We start from the raw sequence: 21,660 nt of genomic DNA on the forward strand, positions 1-21,660 counted from the left end.
TTGCAAAATTAATTGCGTTTCATAATTTTAGATAAAAAGTACTTTATTGTTTTGAAATATTTGCAGAATCAGAAACAATTGTGTAAAAATTTTTGGAAAATGAAAAGGTGACAATCAAATTTTTAGTATCCTATAGCTAGTGTGTTCAAAGGAAACTTCCCTTTCTCATTCTATATTTTTATAATCACGTATTTTATTGTTGATATACTTTATTTTCACTTCTTCGCTTCAAAAATTTATTTCACTTGTTTGTGATTAATTCTTACTCGTGCTCATTCCATTATTTCCACTTTATCAACCTTTGTGCGAGTATAATTTAGTCTATGAACTCGAAGAAATTACTGTAAATACTACATCTTTATCATTAGCAATTATCACTTGCTTCACAGACTATGGTTAACGTGTTAAAGAAATAATGCTCCATGACGATGAAGATTTTCTAGATCTTCCTATCGTCAGTGATAAATCAACGTTTCACCTTCACCTTAGCCATATGAACCCTCATGATGTGCTGATTTGGGGTTCAAATGCATAAAAATACTTCCTCAAATTGAATAGTTTTTATTTTATATCCAATTATAAAATTTATAAACATTTCTTTCGTGGTGCAACAATTTAAACTGTACTTCTTACTTTCATACTATTTTTTTTTTCATTCAGTTTGGAAAAACCTTAACAATTAGAGGACTCCATTTTTGGACAAGAAGGAGCGTCGCTTCACCCGACCACTGGATTTACAGTAGGGAGTTTCCACTACTAAATAACCTTCACAATTTGAATAACTGGATTGGATCAACTATTGCAATGCTTGATAAAATCTTCCACATCGTTTGGCCATGGTCCGTGCTGAGTGAATGGTTCTTACATTGATGACTTCCAGACTTTTATTTAGACCTGTTGTTCCGTTTATCATTATTTAATTTTCAGCCTGTTACCTCAGAAAAAATATATTTAATACGTTATAAAACAACCAAGGGAGTTGTGTGGCAACTTATTGGGAAGGAGTTTTTGTCCTCTGTTCAGTAGGAAGCAGGAATATGTAAGATGTAATATTTTAATAATGTCTATAATAAAACGTTACGTAGAATGAAGACCCACAACGAAATTCATCCAATAGCGAAGTGCAGCTACGATTTAAATCGGAAAACCAGCTAGAAAAGGTGGCTAAAGATGGTGCATCATCAAAAAAAGTCGAAACGACCCAATCGGCACTGCTGTTGGTTTAATCCACGCTGAAAGTTATATAAAATCACCACACGAAAAGTTCCTAACCAAGATAAATGTTTCAAATGTCAAATGTCAACACGTTCTGAGTACGTTCCCCATTGAAAATATCAAAAAGTATGATAGTAATGTCAGATTTGACATATTCACATCAGTGCTGCAAACATAATTAACAATAACTTTCTCGGTCTATGACCAGCGTAGGGCTGGACAATGGTATTTGAATAAGATTATTTGTGTCATGGTTTGTTAATTTTATTTAGTTATTGATTTCCTCTAATTTATAGACGATTAGATAGCAAAAACAGAATAGCGGAAATTGTATCACCCTTCTTTTAGTAAGAAATAAATATGCCAAAGAATGAGATCTAAATTCGAAATCACGCGAAGGTTTTTAGTTGATTGGTCACGGAGAAGGAACATGACGTGTGAAATCGGCGTTTATTACGGAACAGGAAATTTATTTGACCTTTCATATAGATCTTCAAAATAACAAAATTCATATTCCTTAAGCAGGATATATAAGTTAATATTTTCCTATAAAGATAGACCAACGTCCATATGGAAATCTTTTTGTATCGCATGCTTTGGTCGATTTATGATCACTCAGGTAAATGAAAAATATTTCGTTCTAATGATTGGTTAGTAATTATCGATTAAGATGAATTCAACCAAGAATAGAAACAATTTTTCGGGAATTGGGAGTCTTGTTTTTATTAAACTACTGCTACTAGATTCTAGAAATGGAACCCAGCAGTCTGTGTGTGTTACAACTCGTGACGACTTTCAATCCGTTAAGATAAAGATGCGCCAAGTTGATACTAGGATATTTCAGGTAAACGAAAAGGTAGCCCAAGTACAAAATAAACTCGTATACAATACAATATCATATCGCATAGCAATAACCAATTTTTTCCATATTTATAAAACCACTGAAAACGTTCACTATTAATGGCTGTCAAACAAATACCAAAAAACGTGGAGTCTTCAAACTTGAAACATATTTTCCAACAACTATCGCCTTCTCTAGGTCAGGCCTCTCTTGGTCTTCCAGATTTTTGAACATCCTTTACATACAATAATTCTGCTTACTGAGCGTTGTTAGAATTTTTATTCTTTCTATTTTGGATAAAATAAAAATACTTGTACTTGATCCTTCAGATCAAGTACAAGATTTTGTCCGACCAGGTTAAGAATCAAAATGCGCCTATCTGAGGGTTAAAATTCAACAAGAATAAGTAAAATAAAAATATTTTTGAAATATGCGGAAACCATAAGAAGGAACATAAGCATACTTGCACTTTGTTATGTTAGGTAAATCATATTGATCTTTTTTTTGTTTGTTGTTTTGTTATGTGTTTAGAATGTTAAATATTTTTTACCGAAGTACACTGTGAACATTTATTTTATTTTTGTTTTTCTTTCATAATTAAAATCACAAGTTACATATTCTTTCGTCACGAGTTATCTAATCTTCATGACAACCAAGATCACGGGCTAGCACATTGTAATAGAAATTATGGCGAGTATCGAAAATACACCCAGTTGGCGCACGCCCAGCAGCATCTACACATTTTTTTGCTGAATTGTTAGTTGGCGTATTGAAATATGGATACTTTGGGTAAGGGTATTATAGAAAAGTATAGTTTCATCACTTACTTGTCGACTATTAATATTCTCTATTAAACTAAATGTTGAGTAATCAACGGGATTGAAATCAGGGGAATTGAAGGGCTATGAAATAGGACCTTCACGTCCTATCCACCTATTGTCTTAAACATCATTTAAATTCTGTTTCTTCGTCAGTAAAAAGTTGAGGGATGCCCCATTATGCTGAAAATACATTCCTCGGATAACAACGTCCGCGTTGGCTAGCAAATTCGGCAAAATATTTTGTAGAAAGTCCAAATAAATCTGTCCTCTTTAAGCACCATCAAAAAAGTGAGGAGAATATTTATCTTGTCCCTTGTAAATTGACAGAGTTGGTCGATAATTTTTACGATACCTTAGACACACTGGTTTTGCTAATTGGTAAATTGTGCCTTTGAACGTACTTATTCTACGGTTGAGCATACGAAGACACTCTTGAGAATAATGTGATTTTTAATTTATCACGTTGCTTGGCATGCATTTTATTTCAAAAATTTTAAAGGGGCTATAGAACTACAGCATTATTTCCTACATTTTTAACTGAAATAATTTGAGTAGTCAAATAGGAGAGAGACAATGAGTTCAAACGAATGAACTATCATAGGAGAAGCTTTTATTCAGTGGCTTCAAGGTTTAATCCTATGAGGAGTTATGGTATCAATTTTTGGATGCTCTGGATTCTTATCAAAACTAGCAAGTAGCGACTAGCTGTCAATCTAAAACTACTGGAGATTGAATATTGAGAAGATTCATATCGTTAAATGGTTTCTGAGTTATACAACTTCTAAGAAATTATAGCACAAACTTCAATTTGAGTTGATTCCACACACATTCTTCCCTACTTGTCAAATTGATTGTTCTCTCTGTTTTTATTTGATTTTGGAAGAATGAAATTTTTTTAAAATCATGCTGATGAATTTCCAGACTCACTATTAAATATCCCATAACACCAGAAAATACGTTACTTGATTATTTATTCTATGATTGGAATTGGCCAATTAAGGAAAGTTAATTATGACAATTATCTATTACTAGCTTTTCAAATAAAAGGTAGGCACAGGTAAGGTAATGTCCTATTGTTTTATTTTTACTTCTTTTCAACTCATTCCAAAAAGTCTTTCCACAACAACTGAAGGAAAATTATTCGTAATAAATGGCTTTGGGTGTTGAGATCCTATATATATATTTCCAAATTGCGAGCAGAGTCTGCTACAAAATCCGCGATGCATATCCTTTTAAGTTCTAGTTGTTAGATTTATTCGGTCTATGATCATGATATTTTTAACCCTAGAATACTACAAGATTTTCATTTTACATTGATACTATCATGTCAGAAATTTGAAAACTCAATAAAGACGAAATACACTTCTACATCACCGTATTTATCAAAAAAATATATATTTTCCGTTCTTCCATATAAAAAATATTAATTAATAATTGTTTAGAAAAAAAATTTATTAGGCCATTCCCTACTATGTTCACCATAAATATGATTTTTGGGAAAAAGCGCACCAGGTCCTTTTACCATCTTCATAAAGTTGTTCATTCAACGGTGTATCGATTTTTGGGATTTCTCCTATGGTATGACGGATATTACGCCGCAAGTTTTTGAGATGAAGATCGAAGGCCTAGCAGATGACTTACATCAATTATTATAAATTGATAACGGTTGAAGTTAAATTTCAATCATTTACAATCAACACACATCAATATATACATGAGGTTTCACTTATCGATCAATTTAATTTTTTATTTATCGAAAATATTGGCCAATGCGATTTTCTTCTGAAAATTCAAAAACAATTGATTCGGCCCTTAGAGATAATATTGTTACGGACGTGTCTCCACCCTCGAGTCGGTCCTGTGTAGATGTATTGACATTCTAAAATTCGGCGAAAGTGTGCGGGGCGCCATTTGACTTACTTTTTATTGACTGCGGAACCCGTTTTAGAAGAGATGTTTGTTTTATATATCTGTTCTTATAGCAAGCGATTCATTTGATAATTTCTAGGAAGGTCTATTTATTTATTTGTTTTGTTTCTTTATTTTTCTAGAATTCTCAAGAACTTCGTTTGGACAAATAAGCATGTTCATTTAGAGCAGTTAAATTCAGTTTATGATAAATAGTCGTAGTGAACAGAACGAATTAGGAAGTAATATGAGTAATTTGAATAAATTATTTAAGTGATAGTGATAAGCGAATTATTATTATATATTATTATAAGTTAGTTAAGTGTATAGTATTTGAATAGATCAAGAACGTAAGAGACGGTGTTTAATAATTAACCCCACGTATAAATGAATAAAAAAAAATATTAAACTATGAAATGACAGTGAAGATGTAATTTAATTCATTGATACATATAAGATTTTGTCGTAGATACTCATTTCAGTTAAAATAATCGAAATACATAAAATTATTACCTATTCAATTTATAATTATGTGATATGTCAATATGTTTTTTGGTAAAAATATTATACAGGGTGTAATATTCAATTACACAATCTAAATTAGTGAAAAAGAGGAATGGAATCCTTATTAGCCGAATAAAAACGTTTCATACTGAAAAAACGTTCTCATTGTATCGGTACTATTTCCATATTTACCAGAAAAAATTAATCACAGGAGATGAATCATTCTGCAATAATAAAAACATCGAATTGGTAAATCATCTGCTATGTAGTCCTTTTTTGGCACACAATAATTTCTTTTTATTTCCCCAGATCAAAAATAAATTGTTGATGAGTTCAAATTGCATGTGTTGAAGGTACCGCAATCGAAATGGAAAAAATACTTCGACAATTGGTTTAAACGCTTTAAAAGTGCATTGATCTTGGTATATTTTGGATAACTATAGATACAATGATAAATTTAATCTCACTAGTCATTCAATGTATATCAGACTCATTTAACAAAACTAAGTATTTTACTTTAAGCTATTTCCCCTACTACAACATTCGTAAATTATAAAGAAATAATTCTACTTTAAGAGAAGCAAATTGTTACCTTCACACGTTCAAATACTTTCCATGAGGAACGATATTTTTTCTTTGAAAAGTTTGCGAACCTCTACAAACCGCATTGGTCAGGTTTTTTAATTTTTTTATGGTTACAAGTCGTTTGCTCCGATTCTCGTAAAACTTGATGAATAATTTGGATTTTATAGTAAAAAAAAGTTCATAGACGCTTTCAACTAGAATTTTCTCGGAAACTTTTGCTTTATATCAAGTGAATCGGCTGAAGCCCCGGGCTTCTAGAGATTTAAATCCAATACCTACATGTGGAACAATTCCATGAGAAAAGTAACTTAAATTATTTTTATCCATTATCACAGGCTCGGTATATTCACTGTTGTAATTAGAATTTCAATAAAAACTTATTCGGTAGATATAATTTACACTCAAGGTTTGTAGGAAAGAAAGAACTAGGTTCACGGGTTGAACAGCGTTGGAATTTTCAAAATTCTCGACGTTTCGGCTCACACTTTGAGCCATTATCAAGAGACGGGGTGGTTATTCTTTAATTGGTAAGAAGTGATCCGATTCCGTGGTTCCTTGGAATTTCACCAAGGAAATGAGAAAATGAAATAAAAATATGAAATGATTAAAATAAAACTAATATGCTCACCAAGAACACTGTTGACACTAAAACATTCACTGCTAGGTTTGGGCTAACTGAGCAAACTAGGCTGCAGTCATTTAGGTTTTTAGAGTTCAGTAGGTTTAGGAGTGAAATGAAGATGATCCTGATTGAAGACAAGAATTCTGTGAATTGATGATGGACAGATTTGCACTTCATAAACAAAATAGCTTCTTCTGATGAAGCAACGTTTTATTTAAACGAAACGATTAACAATCAAAACTGTAGATATTGGAGCAGAGAGAATCGTCACTGGATGTGTGACGCTCACACTCAATATTCTTAAAAAGTTAACGTTTGAGCTGGTATTATTAACAATAAACTTATTGGCCCTTATTTTTTTGAGAGCACAGTTAATGGTAATGTTTATCTAGATTCTTTGATTAACTTCTTAGTTTCTACATTACAAAGACTTTTTCCTGATGTTAATCATCCAAATGAGATATGTTTCTTCCAATAGGTGAATTTGAAGACGTGTCACGATCGAAGATTATGTTAACTAAAGATAGAACTACATACTACATGTAAGTAGTCGAACTAACAAACGCAAAGTATGTGGCATGATTGAAAAATAGGACCGGATTACAATGTTCCTAGTTCCCGTTTTGGCCTTAGTTCGATACTGTGATCAGTACAAACGCACGAAAGCAATAAACTAACAGAACATTTTTCATCGAGTGCTTTAGTATAAATTTGTTTCAATTGAATATATTATTCGCAAACTATATTCTTTCAATTTGCTGGGTCGGATTGGAGTCTCTCTAATTTCCGCCATATGCACTTTCGTTCATGAAATAGTAACTTCTTCCTCTCTTCTATAAAATAAAAATGCCATTTTCACAAATGAAAGGGATCCTATGAATGATTTCTTGAGTATCCGAGCTCCAGTTATCGTCCTCTCCCATATTTTCTACTATGAACATCTTTGGATTCTGCGATAACAGAATACGGGATATAAAGTCTTTTTTATTGACATTATCATAACGAAAAGAGCTAGTATAATGGGTCAAGCATAAAGTCACTGAATATATGTCATTTGTAATGTGGTTCATATACATTTATCTATTTTATATTCAATGACATTTTATTTTATATTTATTTATAATACCGTCCAAGTTATGAAAAACGATCGTAGCATTTAATTCGTTAGCGTGCATATTATTCTTTCATAGGGGTGGAATTTAAAAACTACGTTTTTTAGGGTGATCCATTAGGATATCATGTGGCTAATAAAAAGTGAGACAAGCTTTGACAGAATTGATGAAATCTTTATAATAGAAAGGCAAGGCGTGACGTTTAAAATTGTAAAATTTTAATAGCAAAATCAGTATTTTAGAATCTACTTTCAGTCGTATAAAGTGAATCGTTTGAGTTTATGTCTCATAAATATGTTTGGATGTCTTTTAAGCCTATGACTATAGTTTTTACTTAACTTTTTGATTTATTTTTTGACCGAGTTAACTTTCTGATCATGAGCGATAGCACTATTAGGAACATACCAAGGTAATTACTCTTAAGAGTTTTTGCTTTAAACCTCTCGATAATTTCTATATTCGAGTTTGATACCGAACCCCAAAGTTGCCTATGACCAGATTGGTTTGATAATAGTATATCAAAACCTTGTTTTGAAGAGATATTTTGGAGTTTGGAGTAGAGATTATGCAGCTTTAGATGAAGTTGTTTCCTTCTCCACGTTAGTTTTTGGTCCCAATGAATTCTAAGGTATTTTACGTCTTTCCGTTGTGGTATTTCCTAGCCGTTTTGTCTCAGGGGTGGCAATTTATTCTTCTATTTGAGAATGATATATGTATAGATTTTATTTCATTGACCTTTATTCTCCACAATTTTCACTTGTAGAGTATCCAGGTTTGATTGTTAAAGTTGGGATGTCATTTGTGGGTCTTGGTGTGAAGATGAAACGGAGGCATCGTCGGCAAATGTAACCGTTAAGGCGTTGTTAGAAATAGGCAAAGTCCGACGTCTATAGTAGGTGTCGGGGAGGACCCAGTACACTTCATCATCATTTAACTCCTAAGCCAACTGAACTTTGTAAGGGTGGTAATTTTCCTTATGCATAACTTTCAAAATAGATGATTTACTTACATCATTGTCGTTGGCAAGTTCTCGAGTTGTCTTATGTGGATTTTCTTCAATCTCTAGAAGTACATCTAATTTTTTTCATCAGTTAATTGAAAATTTCTACCTGTTTTTTTACATGTCCAGTTTCACGAAACTTTCTTCAAATTTTGTCAATTGTGACCAGGGTATTTATTATTAACAAGTTCCTCCAAAGAGGTTTGTGGAATTGTTTTATTACCACAACCAATCATAATTAAAAAGTCTATTCTTTGAGTCTCGGACAAATGAGTTGAATTTAATAAACGCACAAATATTATACAGAGGTTTTAAATACCTAAATAACAGCAGATCTTCAAATGTTTTTTTCTGATGCTTAGCAGAACAGACAGATACGAAAATACCTGATTATTTCTAAAGTATATTCCAATAGACCAGACAATGAAAGAAATTAACAAAATACAAAATGTTGTACGAGAGTTCCAAAATCACTTCGATTATTGTCAAGAAGTGAATGGTGGTAATTTTGCTAAACAGAGTACTGAAATGCCTTTTCAATAAGGTGCCACACGACCCCCTTTTTTATTCAAAAGTTTCGAGGTGTTGCTGGAAGGGGATAAAACTTTCATACTGTTAATCGTCAATTTAAGAATAAAAATCGACCTGTTTCAATATTTTTTCACAAAGTACATAATAACGATATTGAATTTATTCCGTTATATGGACCGCATTGTATATACCTCAAAACATTTTCAAAAGTTGTAGAAAGTGAAGAGACAAAACAAAAAATAAATAGACCTTCTTAGAAACTATTTAAAACAAGCAATGTAGATAAACCGTCTGCTATAATAAAAAAATAAACATGAAATGTTCGCATTCCCCGAATTTTGAAATTCTATTAAATCCAGGGCGAAATCGCGTACGTAAAACTAATTAATTATTATTATTACATTGCCGAACCCTGTAATACAATCCAATGAATAGTTGAAAAATTGCACATTGACACCAGAAAATATAAACACATACAATTCAAACAATTTCATTGCTGCTATTGTGACACTCGCTTCCAGTACACTTCAATAGTGACATAATATGATTCAATTAGTTATTCGATAAAACTTGAAAAGTCTGGTCTTTGCGCAAATGGAATAATGCTGTAATATTTCAATAATAGCAGCAAACAACATTTCATATGGAAACTGAAATCATTTTTGAATCGTTATTATAGTTATTGCCTGTCTTCAGAATTTTGTTATACTTCAAATACAATTTTCAAGTCACCTTGTATCATATTTACATGAAATAACTTCACGTCTATCATGCATAAGTTGCAAAATCACGTAACAGATCATATGAACATATTTTATGTTTTAAACAAAATATTTCTTTAAAAACTCAACTCAATCTTCTACTCCCAAGGGTCCGATTTCCAAGAAAAAAATGTAGCATGATGGCATCTTCTACTCAAAATATTCTGCTAGTCTGGATGGTCAATCAAGCAAAAATATCTTTATGATACATTTCAGCGATATACGAATGTATAACTCAAACAAACTCAAAGAACTCAACAAAATTCAATGTTCACCTCGGATATCATGGATAAGACTCAAGTATAACTTTGACCTCGCCGTCCAGTCGTAAGAGAATTTTGAGCTTCCATAAATCGGTTTTTTATGTGGTTTAAAACAACGATTTAAAAAACAACAAAATTCTCTTACTTCTTGTTCAGACAGCGATTACCCTCTACAGACTAATATTTTCAAATCATCCAAACGCAGATATTGTTCAACACGTCAGCTTGTTGAAGTCTTTGTTGTTTCCTTGTACGTTTATTACTGCTCATGAACCAAGATATAGAGCTGAAACGGGAGATCGAGTTGTATGTCTAAAGGATGTAATTGATCTAAGATAAAAACCCTGGTCAAAATTTATCAGTACATTAATATAATATTTTAGTTTTCCTAATGATGGGAAGAACACTTACTGAAAGCTTGGATTTTTAATTCTAACTAGTCAGCAAATACTATTCGCCTTGGTAAAAATTCGTCTAAATGCAATTAGTGCATATTCCCATAAAATTCAAGAAAATATTAGATATTTACCGTTGCCTATTTTATTTTGGGAAAATATTTGGCACTAAATTTTTGGTAATGATTTAATATCATTGGAGATATTGAAAGCGATTGAAAAATATTTTCATTGACGGTTGAAATTGAATAACTTACAACACAGAAATGAGTTTTTCCTTGGCAGAACTTTTAGAACGCCAAACATCAACTTATCATTTCATTGCGAGGTATATCGCTATAATGACTTAGCTATGAATAAAAACGATAGCAATAAAGGGTTTCTTTATAATTTCTTGTTCCCTAACAATAATTTTTATTCTTTACAACCATAAAAAAGTTTGATTCTATCAAAAAGATGATTAAACTCACCGATAACTAGTGGAGTTGATATCCATTTGAAGTTTCTTCAAGATTGTTTTTTTTTCTATACCAACGTTTTATTTGTTAAACAATTTTCGTTCCCTACCGTCAGTTATGGCTTGACGCGATTTTTTCACACTGCCATAGAGGGAAAAATATAATTCGTAACTTCCTACCGCCTTTTCTAATCTTGGAATGTCTGAACCAATAACAAACGCACCTTCAAAATAGTTAAATCGCGACTGTGAGTGTCGACGCTCCAAAGCCGTCACCTGGCCACCCGCGTCCCGATGGAGATGCGCCCAGACGCTGAAACTCGCGCATTCCAAGAAGGTCTGTTCCATCCATTGCTAGCTGGAAAGACCATCAATTTTTTTACAAATAGTTCAATTTAATTAATTAATATTTTCGTAATATTGGGTGTATTGAAGTTATGTGAATCAAGATAGTAAACCACAATGACAATTTATTGAAAGCATTTTTATATTGCTATAATACAATCATCTTTAATGGGTTCAAAGGGATTGCGTGCAATGGTTTCGAGTGAATGATTGAATTTAAAATACACAATTTGCTTGAAAACAAAAATTTATATTGAAACTGAATGCTCGCAAAAATCATATATTCACTGAATGTTTAATAAAAATAAAAATTATTGTTAATGGGACATTCAATAACTGTTAAATTTTCTTCTAAATCTATACAATGGAACCTAATGAAAACCTAGTCGAATGTCTAGAATTTTTAAGAAGAACACATACAATAAACCAATTTTGTTTTTGATGGAAATACTTTTTAATGCGGAGAGGCTTCACACTACCTGGTAAAGTGGGATTCTTCCAGATTTTTTCAAACGATATCAAGGGATCAAGTGATATTTTTTGAAAAATTATAACTCTGCGCAAGTGTTCCAGAAAATTGCGTGAAGTACTATGAACTATATTATGTTTATGTAAAAAATCCAGAGGACTTGAATCGGATTTCTAAGGAAGCAGTTGCCCTTTTTCATTATATCCAGCAATTAGGAAATATCTCTTTTTAATATTCTACACCATGTTGAAATATCAGTTCCTCTACAGTATACACGATTAGTCATGAGGAAGTTTACATACTTTTACCTTATGTAGAGCCCTTTAGGTAGGATATCATGAAAATACTGAAAAGTCTCAGCTCCTCTTCTCCATTAATTTGTGAAATTGACATAGCTCATTTAATTTTTTAGAATTTTCTCATGATCGAATACATTATCAAGTATTCAACTAGTATTAGCTAAATTCCAGGACTTGCTATAAGTTTACTACTTCCATGGCAGGGAGACTCTTCTTTAAGAAGTGATACTCGGCCCCAGTTAATAAATAACTGGTACTTAGATAGGGTGAAGAATTAATATTAAATTGGACGCCACCAGCTTTTTATCGAACGACGTTAAAAATTAATAAAAAAGGCAGAGAAGCTGGAAACACCCTTTGAATTAAATTGAAAATGAAAATGGAACAATCTAAAACTATTCCCAGTCACGATAATCCAAATTAATATTTATTGCCAAGAACAATAAATAAAGATTCAGTAACAAATAAATTTATTGAAAAAATAATAAAAACAATTCAGATTTATTTATATATTGAAGATGAGGCTGGGACTTATCTATGGAAATCCGGGATGGTTGCCGCCCTCAACTGGATATATTGAAGTAAGTTGAATTCGTAGTCTGGTGATTGGATCCTATATGGTTGAAACTCCCAACCTAGCAATTGTAGAACAGCGGGAAAAAGGAGACGAGGAAGGAATCGGGAACATAGATGGAAATTACGGAAAAAGGAACGAGTAGAAAGAAAAAGGAGCTTATGCTCTAACGTTCAAAATAACTGAATTTGCCGTATGTCTATAACAATTTTTAACGTTTTCGTCGATAAGATTCTAGATATAACTATTTTTCTCAAGTTATTTCTTGAGCTGAAAGGTTTGATTACCAACTTTTTTCAATAGAGTTTAATGATATTCTGAATTATCACAAAAAATTAACAAGGAAGCGCAAATTAATTTTATTTCTTTCTGGCAACGCGTATTACCATTACATAACCTATGAATTCAGTTTTTATACGTAGTAATTCAAGGATTTTATAGCAAAAACAAAAGTGGAAAACGATTATCGAAATAAATGAAGCGGAAATCATTCTTATAAAACTATTGCATATAAATACAAACAATCGTTCAATATCTTATTATTTTAAAAAAAAGTCAACCATGGTTTTCACAACGTTTGATAATGAAAAACTTGACAAAATCCTAGAAAGAGATTTCACGAATGTGTTCAGGCTAGGACATATAAATGTCGAGGGAGTTGTGATGCCGAAAAGGTTCGCGGAAATGAAAAGTGAAATTTTGAATTGGAACGTAAATGAAAATGATGTGTGGATATGCAGTTTCCCGAAAACAGGTGAAAAGATATTTTTCCAATGCTAAATTGGGCTATTCGATTCTATGGCTTTTTAAATATTTATAAATATATTTATGTTTCTAAATAGTATTGATTTTAAGTCTCTTCTGATATAAAATTAGTTTTTTGTATTTCTAACAACAGTTAAAATTTTGTCTTTGAACCTGTTTCGTCGTTCATCAATGCAGTTTTATTTTTTTAACGGATTGATGACCATTTAGTCTATTTTCTAAATACTGAGATGTCTACCCTATGTAGACGATGCTACAATGAGTACAAGGTACCAGACAAATATTACTTTTTTTGTTTTTAGATGTTTAAGATTTTTAGATTAATACAAATACACAAATAGTCAGTATCAAGTAATATTTTAATAGAGTCCACAACATGTCGAAACGTCAAATTTGCACCTGTTTTTAAAAATAAGAAAAATACTAATTTTAAATCAGAAGAGACCTAAAATTAAGACGATTTAGAAACATAAATATTGAAGCATCCAATGAATAATGATATTTTTTTTTAATAAAGATAAATTGAATCAAAACTGATGTTTTTCTAAATTTTCAGGTACTACCTGGACTCAAGAAATGGTATGGATGATAATGAACAATTTGGATTTCGAAAAGGGTAAAACCAATTTAGGAATTCGGTCACCGTTTTTAGAGTAAGTAAAAACATTAAATATTTAATGATTGTTTAATTCATTCTAATAAATTATTCCATCATCTAAAAAGATACTTTTTAGAGTTACAGCTCTTTTCGATTACCGGAATTTCCAAAAAGAAAATACAGATTTTCATCCTCCTCCTTTCATAGAAGATTCGCTAAAGTTTGTCAAAGAGTCCAGTCAAAATGGACCGTTATGTATAAAAACTCATCTACCATGGCCTCTTCTACCAAAAGAAATAAGGGATAATATAAAGAAACCTAAGGTAAAAATATGACCCTATTCAATACGATTACTTTTTAAGGAAGAAAGAATCTCTTCTTTCGAAAGTTTTTTTATCAAATGTATATCAAAGTATTTTCTTATTATTGATCAGGAATATAAAAAAAAATAAAACTAGGTTAGTGGATCGTATTTTTGAATGGGTATTTAAAGAAGCCTAGAAACGAGGTTTTGGTTAATATAACTTACCATTCCAAAAACTGCCCCTCATTGAAAATAAATGCATTTTAGAATTCACTGTAAGCATTAAAATGTTATAACTCATTAACGCAACGCTAAATCAGCTGAAGAATATCATCAATTCTATTATAAATTTTAATCAAATTGAGAAGAACATAATTGCACGTATTTGGATCAACAGATAAACTAAGGACATGAAACTCATTGGAACAAACTATTCGTTCAATTTGAAAATTGAACAATAGAGTTTAATAAATGAAAAATCAACTATACATAAGGAATTCCAATATGAAACAATAAAAAATCAAATCGATGAATATAGACATCAGACATATTCTCATTAAATTCACAATTCACATTAGAATAAGAACAATGTAAGCTGTTGTTGGATAAAATTCATATTATTAGCCAGCTCTACGATGCACATGTGACAAGTAATTTTTGTCTTATTTTCTTTTTTGAAACCAATACATCGTACACATCGTTTTCTTGAACTTTCCGGAAGGGCAGATGATCCCCCACATTATCTACAAATTTGATTCTATTTTATGGACTTCCTCTTGTATTTATTTTATTTATTAAATTGTTTTTCTTTTGAAATATTATGTTTCGGTATGGAATTTTCAATTTTTCTAGTCCATCCAAAAGCAACTCCTAAATTACTATTAGTAACTTCGTGTTCCTTTTCATTTTCGCCGTTGACTTCTTTATCTTCAGTGAATGCATTATCCAAAATTTTTATCGATGCAGTATCTTCATGGTTGTCTTGAGATGTGTCCAATTCTTCTTAAAAATTCAAAGTTATACACAATATCTTGGAGCTCTTGGTCTGACCAAGGTATTAAAACGAAAAATTTTAATATATAGGTTATTTGATACAGATAGTACATAGTATCCCAATAATTATCACTATCAGGACATATAAATCTAAATAGGTAGAATAAAATTGGGTTTAGCTTATTTAGGAACTCCGAGCACAGCACATATCAAAAAACCGTTGGTAATAAGCGTGACACGTATCTACTGTTTACTACTAACAAAATTTTATAGAAAAGAAGCAGACAACAAACAGCAACAAAGCAGGCAGGTTTGGACTTGTTTAAGAGCCAACGATCGTTAAGTTCGAAAATGCCAATGCATTTGTTATAATTATTGAAAATTTCTCTTGACAACTTTTACCTACAGTATTAAAAGGGATGAAGAAACATTTCTTAGATTACACACTATACATCCTTTTTAAATCACTCAGCCACAGCAACGCGTGGCCGGGTGGCCGGTAAATAATAAGAAAAAATTAATAAAAATGAGCATGTCTAGGAGAACAGAACGTTTCCTATCGTTAACATGTTTAGCATTGATTAATTAGGTGAAAAGTTCCCTCTTCTCGTATTCAACAATATTTTGAATTTATTTAGAGACGCGTTCGAAGCAAAAAAAAATATTATTACCGTAATTGTTGATAGTAAAAAAAATTTCAGATTATTTATGTTACTCGAAATCCCAAGGATACCTGTATATCATATTACAATCATTCAAAATTGATGGAAGGCTATAAAGGAAACTTTGAAAATTTCTGCGAATTGTTTCTTGCAGGCAAACGTAAGTCGAAATGATTTATGATATACATGGTGTTTCTAGATTCATACTTTCATTAATGAATATAAGATGGATCTTTCCTATAACAGAATTTCTTCAGAACACCCCTCTCCCAGATATCGCCCTTAAAAAGTGGTTACAAAACATTCTGTAATTTTTGTGCACTCGCAATGGACTACGAGTATTTTTTCAATATTCCTGGTACACTATACGAGGGTGAACTCAGCCGCCCTTAATTTATTTCATATCAAAACTTAAGATGACGTTTCATAGAATAAAATTATAACTTATAATCTTCGTTCTATTTAAACATAAAAAGAAGTTTCTAGCTTTACTGAAACTTGAAAAAATAATAATAAATCTCAATTTTAGTAACTACTTTTTAAGGGCGACACTTCGTAAAGGGGTGGGTCGAAGAAATTTTGTTATAGGAAAGACCTGAATTATGTTACATGAATCTAGAAAAACACTGTATATTTAACTAGTATACAATGTGATAATATAATGAAAGAATAATGAACTTATTCATACTTCATTTTTTAGTGAGTTTTGCACCATACTGGAATCACATTTTTCCTTTTTGGGAAAGAAGAAACCAACCAAATATTTTGTTTTTAAAATACGAAAAAATGGTCGATGATCTTCCTTCAGTTATTAAAGAAGTTGCGGATTTTTTAGAAAAACCTCTGACATCCGAAAATATCGATGCTTTATCCAAGCATTTAAGTTTTGAAAGCATGAAGAATAATCCGTCTGTTAATTACGAAGTAGTGATAGGAATGCATAGAAAATTCAAATTAATCGAATGCGAAGGAAATTTCATGAGATCAGGGAAAGTTGGAGATTATAAAGCGAAAATGAGTCCGGATATAATTCAAAAATTTAATGAATGGACAGAAGAAAATACCAAAAATACTGATTTCAGTTATTAATCTTTTCTTTCTTTGTAAATTGATAATTATATTGTTTCTATTTGACACTTTACGTCTCATAATCTTATGTCAACACTACCCACATGATTTTCCTTAAAAGGGGACACACAATTATGTATATGAATGGAAAGAATTATTGTGTTATATATTTGGTTCTCAAACTTTTTTGTTTCATAGACGACTTTCAAAATTTTGTTGGATCCGGTGGACAGCTACATTACTACCAATTTCCAAAACTCGAAAAAAGATATTGCGTTGTGGATGAGTTTGAGGGACAAATTAACAGTTCTACAAAAAATTGATTTCTTGATAGGGTTAATTATTTGATAATAAAATCAACCAAGCAAATTTTCAATCAAATTTTTATTGATTATGCTGTGAGTGGATATCAGAAAAGTGAAGTGACTCACGGGACAAGAACTAATAAACGTAATGTAACTTCTACAAAAAAAATATAAGGTTAATGAGTGGGATGTACTTGATGGATTGATAACAAATTATTAACATTTGGCATGAGTTTTGCGATACATTACCACAAATCTACCCGTTGTGTGATAATCAATCTGCTCCTTTTTCTGTTAATAAGCTTATAAGGGCACTAAAATATATGACGAGCCAACGCTATCTGAAGCTTTTGCATAATCTCCCACAGTCCGGCTATTCCTACTTGCAGCCTCTTCTAAATGTCAGTTTCAGCTCCTCGTTAGTGTTAACATCGAGTAGCTTCTCTTGTAATATCATCTTCTTCACCAAATGGTTTACAATCCTCAATGCTATTTCCATCGATAGAATATTTTCAAATTTGATTTTAAAACCATCCTACAGGGCAATCAAATGCTGAACGTATGACTGAATATCTTTGGGGCTGTCTCCTTGTAATTGCGAATTGAAGTCATCAATTTTTTAACAAATCTCTCGATGTTGGCTTTAAAATTGATCAGGTTGTCTCTTTAATGAGGATCTCTTGATAAACATGCATTTTTCGACACGTTATATTTTATTAACTGCATTAATCACAGAGTGAAGTGATTGGGGCATTCTGTCACTGAAATTTTACGCTACTAGATGTTGTCGGTGATATCACAGTGGATTGCAGTTACCTCTGGTATAATTCTTTTAAGTTGGCTTATAAAGTTGCGATATCACCCGACCATTGCAGGATTTCCATCTGCTGCTACCGAAATAATGTTTGTGGATGGAATCGATTTCCCCTTAAAATAATCATCCAGGGAATTGAATATTAATTCACCTCTAGTGTTCGTCTTCAAAGTTTTCGCGAATAGTAGTTCTCCATGAATTTCTCCGCCTATAACAAATCAGACATATGTCAATAATAATGCTTAATTTCCAGATAGGTAAAGTCAACTCGTCCAGTTAGATAGAAAAAATAGTTGTTTGCAGATTATCACGGAAAAAATATCCAACATTAAAGCTCATTTCATTAATACCTCTTAGTACAGTGTTGTTTCTCAAAGAAGATCTTTTCAGCATATCAAATGATGATCTGTGTAGAACAGTCTCTGAAACCTCTCAATAGATTGCACACTCTAATAGAAGAAGAAAAATTATGAAAGAGTTAACAATAGAGTAGTAAAGAGTTAATACTTTCTCATCAATGCGATTATAGTCAAAAACTCCTAGCCTAACCTAACCTAAACTTTTTTTTTGGTGTGGGTGGGAAAATCTTCCAAAGACCTCTGGAAGGTGTACTGGATTCGTCTGCTGACCGGACGCCCACCAGCTAAAAACCCATCCTCTTCTCCACCAACGCATGTGGAACCGTTCTTAGCGAACATCACCTCACATAAACCTAACTTTTTTTTTCTGTCAGAGGGGAAATCCTCATGGACAACCGACGGCCTTCCTGCCACCTTTGTCGGATAGTGTCGGACTCTTACCGAATAACCCCCCTCCCTGTAGCTCTACGCACTTCACACCGGAATCCGCTTTCGCATTACTTCAGTACTGAGGTTGTCTGTCTCTTTCTCTTTTTCTTTAATTTCTACTATAGTTCTAACAACTTTGTAGATCTCTTTCCAACTGATTTCTGACTTGATTAGACCTCTCGTTTTGTTTGCCGCATTGAAAATTTCTTCTGTTGTTGCCAGATGCTCAGTTCGGGTTTCTTTCCGTCTGAGGCACAAGAACAACGTATGCTCCGCATCCTCCACCTCGTTGCAGTAACCCTCACTTGTCTGAGTCCGCAAAGAGATATTTTCTAAAACAGTCGTGTCCAGATAAAGCTTGTGTCATGCAGTAGTCCACTTTGCCGTATTGTCTAGTTATCTCCACACTCTTAGTTTTTCCTTCCGCCTCTAGAACTATATGTCTTTCAGACAAGTAGGACCCTATGAGGCTAAGTAGGCTCTCCTCTATTGTTCTCTTCCTCAGCGCTTCAAGAATGAGTTGCCAGGATGCGCGGTTGAAAGCATTTTTCACGTCAAGTGATCATTGCAGATATTCTTCGGTGACCACTTGTATAAGATGCTGCTTCCTTGGTTATTTGAAGAAGCCTTTGTTGCCTGTCTGCCTTCTCAGAAACCATTCTGTCGGACTGACAGGCCTCCAGTTCGCGCAAGCTCTTTTTTGAGTCGTATGGGGATTAGCTGTTCATACAGTTTTCTTTCAAAGTCTAATAGGCATATCGGCCTGAATGATCCTGGGTTGCCCAGTGGCTTGTCTCTTTTTCTTATAAGAGCGATTTTGGCACGTTTCCAGTTCACTGGAAATTCCGAGTTTTTTGCAAGGGCGTTGTAGAGCTAAGAAAAGACATTGGTCTTCCTAAAGCTACCTGTTTTATAACCTTTGGAGGTATGCAACCAGACCCGGGTGCATTCTTGTCTTTGATTATGCCGCAAGCAGCTCTTAGTTCTTCCTCTGTAAAGTTCTCGAAGTCAGCGATTTGTCTGTCAAACACCACCTGCTCGTGTTCCGGAAACAAATCCCTAACTTAATAATTATTCAAAAGTTCGTATGTTTGCCCATCTCTGGGACCGACTTCGGCAGATTAAATTAAAATAGTGAAAAAATTGTACAATCATCTGTACGTAGAAGTATATAAAGTAAAAAACTTTTGGTTTGAGTAAGTCTTAGCCTTTAAGCGGGAAAATGTTGGTTGTCCTGCTTACTTGCATGTTTTTTAGCTGCTGTTTTAGTTTCATTATTTTTATTGTAAAATTTGGAAATGTTTGTCACATCACGCTATGATGGATAGAAGGTTATAAACCACGAATACATCAGTTATAAAACAAGATTTGATTTTTGATAAAAAAAAGCGGAAAACATAAATGACACAACAGAAGTTGTTATTGTTCTCATAATTTTATCAAAACAAGTGATGACAAACGAATTATGGTTGTGCATTAGGGTGGAACTTAATTATAACAGAAAAAAAAACAAGTTTTTTGTTTTGTAATTGTGAGATACGTGTTCATTGTTGTTGTCTGAATTAGTACATTAAATATGCAATGCCAAACAGTTCGCGTTCCGATTCCGCAGAGGTGTTAATATTTGATAACGCAGCAAACAAATACCGGAACTTAAAAAACGCGGCTCTTATCTCATATTTGCTTAGAAATATTACTTGGAAGTCACCACGAGAAGGTTACTACTTTTTGGTTTCAAATTTTGGCATGATATTTCGTATTTTTAGTATTCTCAAAATAAAACCATCTCTATTTTTATATACTGATACAGCCCTAAGTTGATAGTTTTGACACATCTCTTCACCACCTGGGAATGACGGGGAAATTGTGGAAGATCTAGAGCATCTCTTGCCTGAACCATTTTTTAATTTTCATCATCAGCCAATTTTCATGTGCAATCATTCCAATTTATTAAATCCATATATTCAGATGCATTTCAGTAAATCTCGATCTAACCGCCATAATCCTTCTAGGACAAGTTCCCTAATATGTTTTTAGGAGTCAGTTACCATTAGTAGAAGAATGTCTTCTGAATTCGTGAAATTTCTTTTAATAAATGCAACGTCTTTATACTGTTTTTCAAGGTATCTATCGCTAAGGACTCACTTATAGTTTTGTTAAAAATTATATTAGTAAAAAGTATTTAAACTTTAACTACGCCCAAATAAAGTGAGGCACGAAGGCAAAGTTCAGCAATGGTAGTTCACGTACAACTGGTGGCATATATTATATGGAACATCGATGATGTGGGAGAGGAAAATGAAGCATACCGCACTCTCTTGGTGCATTAGTTCAACTAATACCTTTTTAGATTTAACGGTTGGTGACATTAGGGGCTATGGTGTCCAGTCAATCACAAAACAGCAATGACATGATATTGTGGGTACGTACCAACAACTAGGTAGCATGATTACTGCACGTGAAGTTGTACAGAATAGATTTCGTTTTCTTCAAGTATATAGAGTTATTTGTATACCTGGAATGAGTGTGCAAAATCGTTTACTGCCAAATGTGGTCAGGCAACAAAAACTCTAAGATGTTAATAATGACTAATCTGTATGTTAAGTATGTTAGGTTAGAATTGTACTTATTTTAGGTGTTTGGCTAAACTGGGCTGGTTTT

At 32.6% G+C, this 21,660-nt stretch overlaps 2 protein-coding genes across 5 annotated transcripts in view; one reads left to right on the forward strand and one right to left on the reverse strand.

The window, feature by feature from the left end:
- Positions 1-11,265, reverse strand: part of LOC130894203 (uncharacterized) — a 94,379-nt gene extending 83,114 nt beyond the window's left edge. For all 3 annotated transcript variants that reach the window (XM_057800841.1, XM_057800842.1, XM_057800840.1), the window contains exon 1: positions 11,029-11,265. The gene's annotated coding sequence lies outside the window, so the exon portion shown is untranslated. The remainder of the gene's footprint in view (positions 1-11,028) is intronic.
- Positions 11,266-13,246: 1,981 nt separating this feature from the next.
- On the forward strand, positions 13,247-17,160 carry LOC130893927 (luciferin sulfotransferase-like). Of its 2 annotated transcripts, none has more exons than XM_057800384.1 (5): positions 13,247-13,456; positions 14,024-14,120; positions 14,202-14,388; positions 16,064-16,184; positions 16,725-17,160. In XM_057800384.1, the coding sequence occupies exons 1-5, from the start codon at positions 13,264-13,266 to the stop codon at positions 17,111-17,113; spliced, it is 987 nt and encodes a 328-aa protein (XP_057656367.1). In that variant the 5' UTR covers positions 13,247-13,263; the 3' UTR covers positions 17,114-17,160. The 2 variants fall into 2 exon arrangements, with proteins under 2 accessions (XP_057656367.1, XP_057656368.1); XM_057800385.1 differs by having other exon boundaries at positions 13,258-13,456; positions 16,091-16,184.
- The last annotated feature ends 4,500 nt before the right edge of the window (positions 17,161-21,660 follow it).

This window comes from Diorhabda carinulata, chromosome 5, assembly GCF_026250575.1.
Source record: "Diorhabda carinulata isolate Delta chromosome 5, icDioCari1.1, whole genome shotgun sequence".
NCBI lineage: Eukaryota > Metazoa > Arthropoda > Insecta > Coleoptera > Chrysomelidae > Diorhabda > Diorhabda carinulata.

Bases quoted from the DNA above. Each gene is read 5' to 3' on its own strand.
- LOC130893927 (XM_057800384.1), top strand. From the start codon at position 13,264: ATGGTTTTCACAACGTTTGATAATGAAAAACTTGACAAAATCCTAGAA. The intron at 14,121-14,201 runs GTAAGTAAAAAC...GATACTTTTTAG, and splicing joins ATTCGGTCACCGTTTTTAGA to AGTTACAGCTCTTTTCGATT. The intron at 16,185-16,724 runs GTAAGTCGAAAT...TTCATTTTTTAG, and splicing joins ATTGTTTCTTGCAGGCAAAC to TGAGTTTTGCACCATACTGG.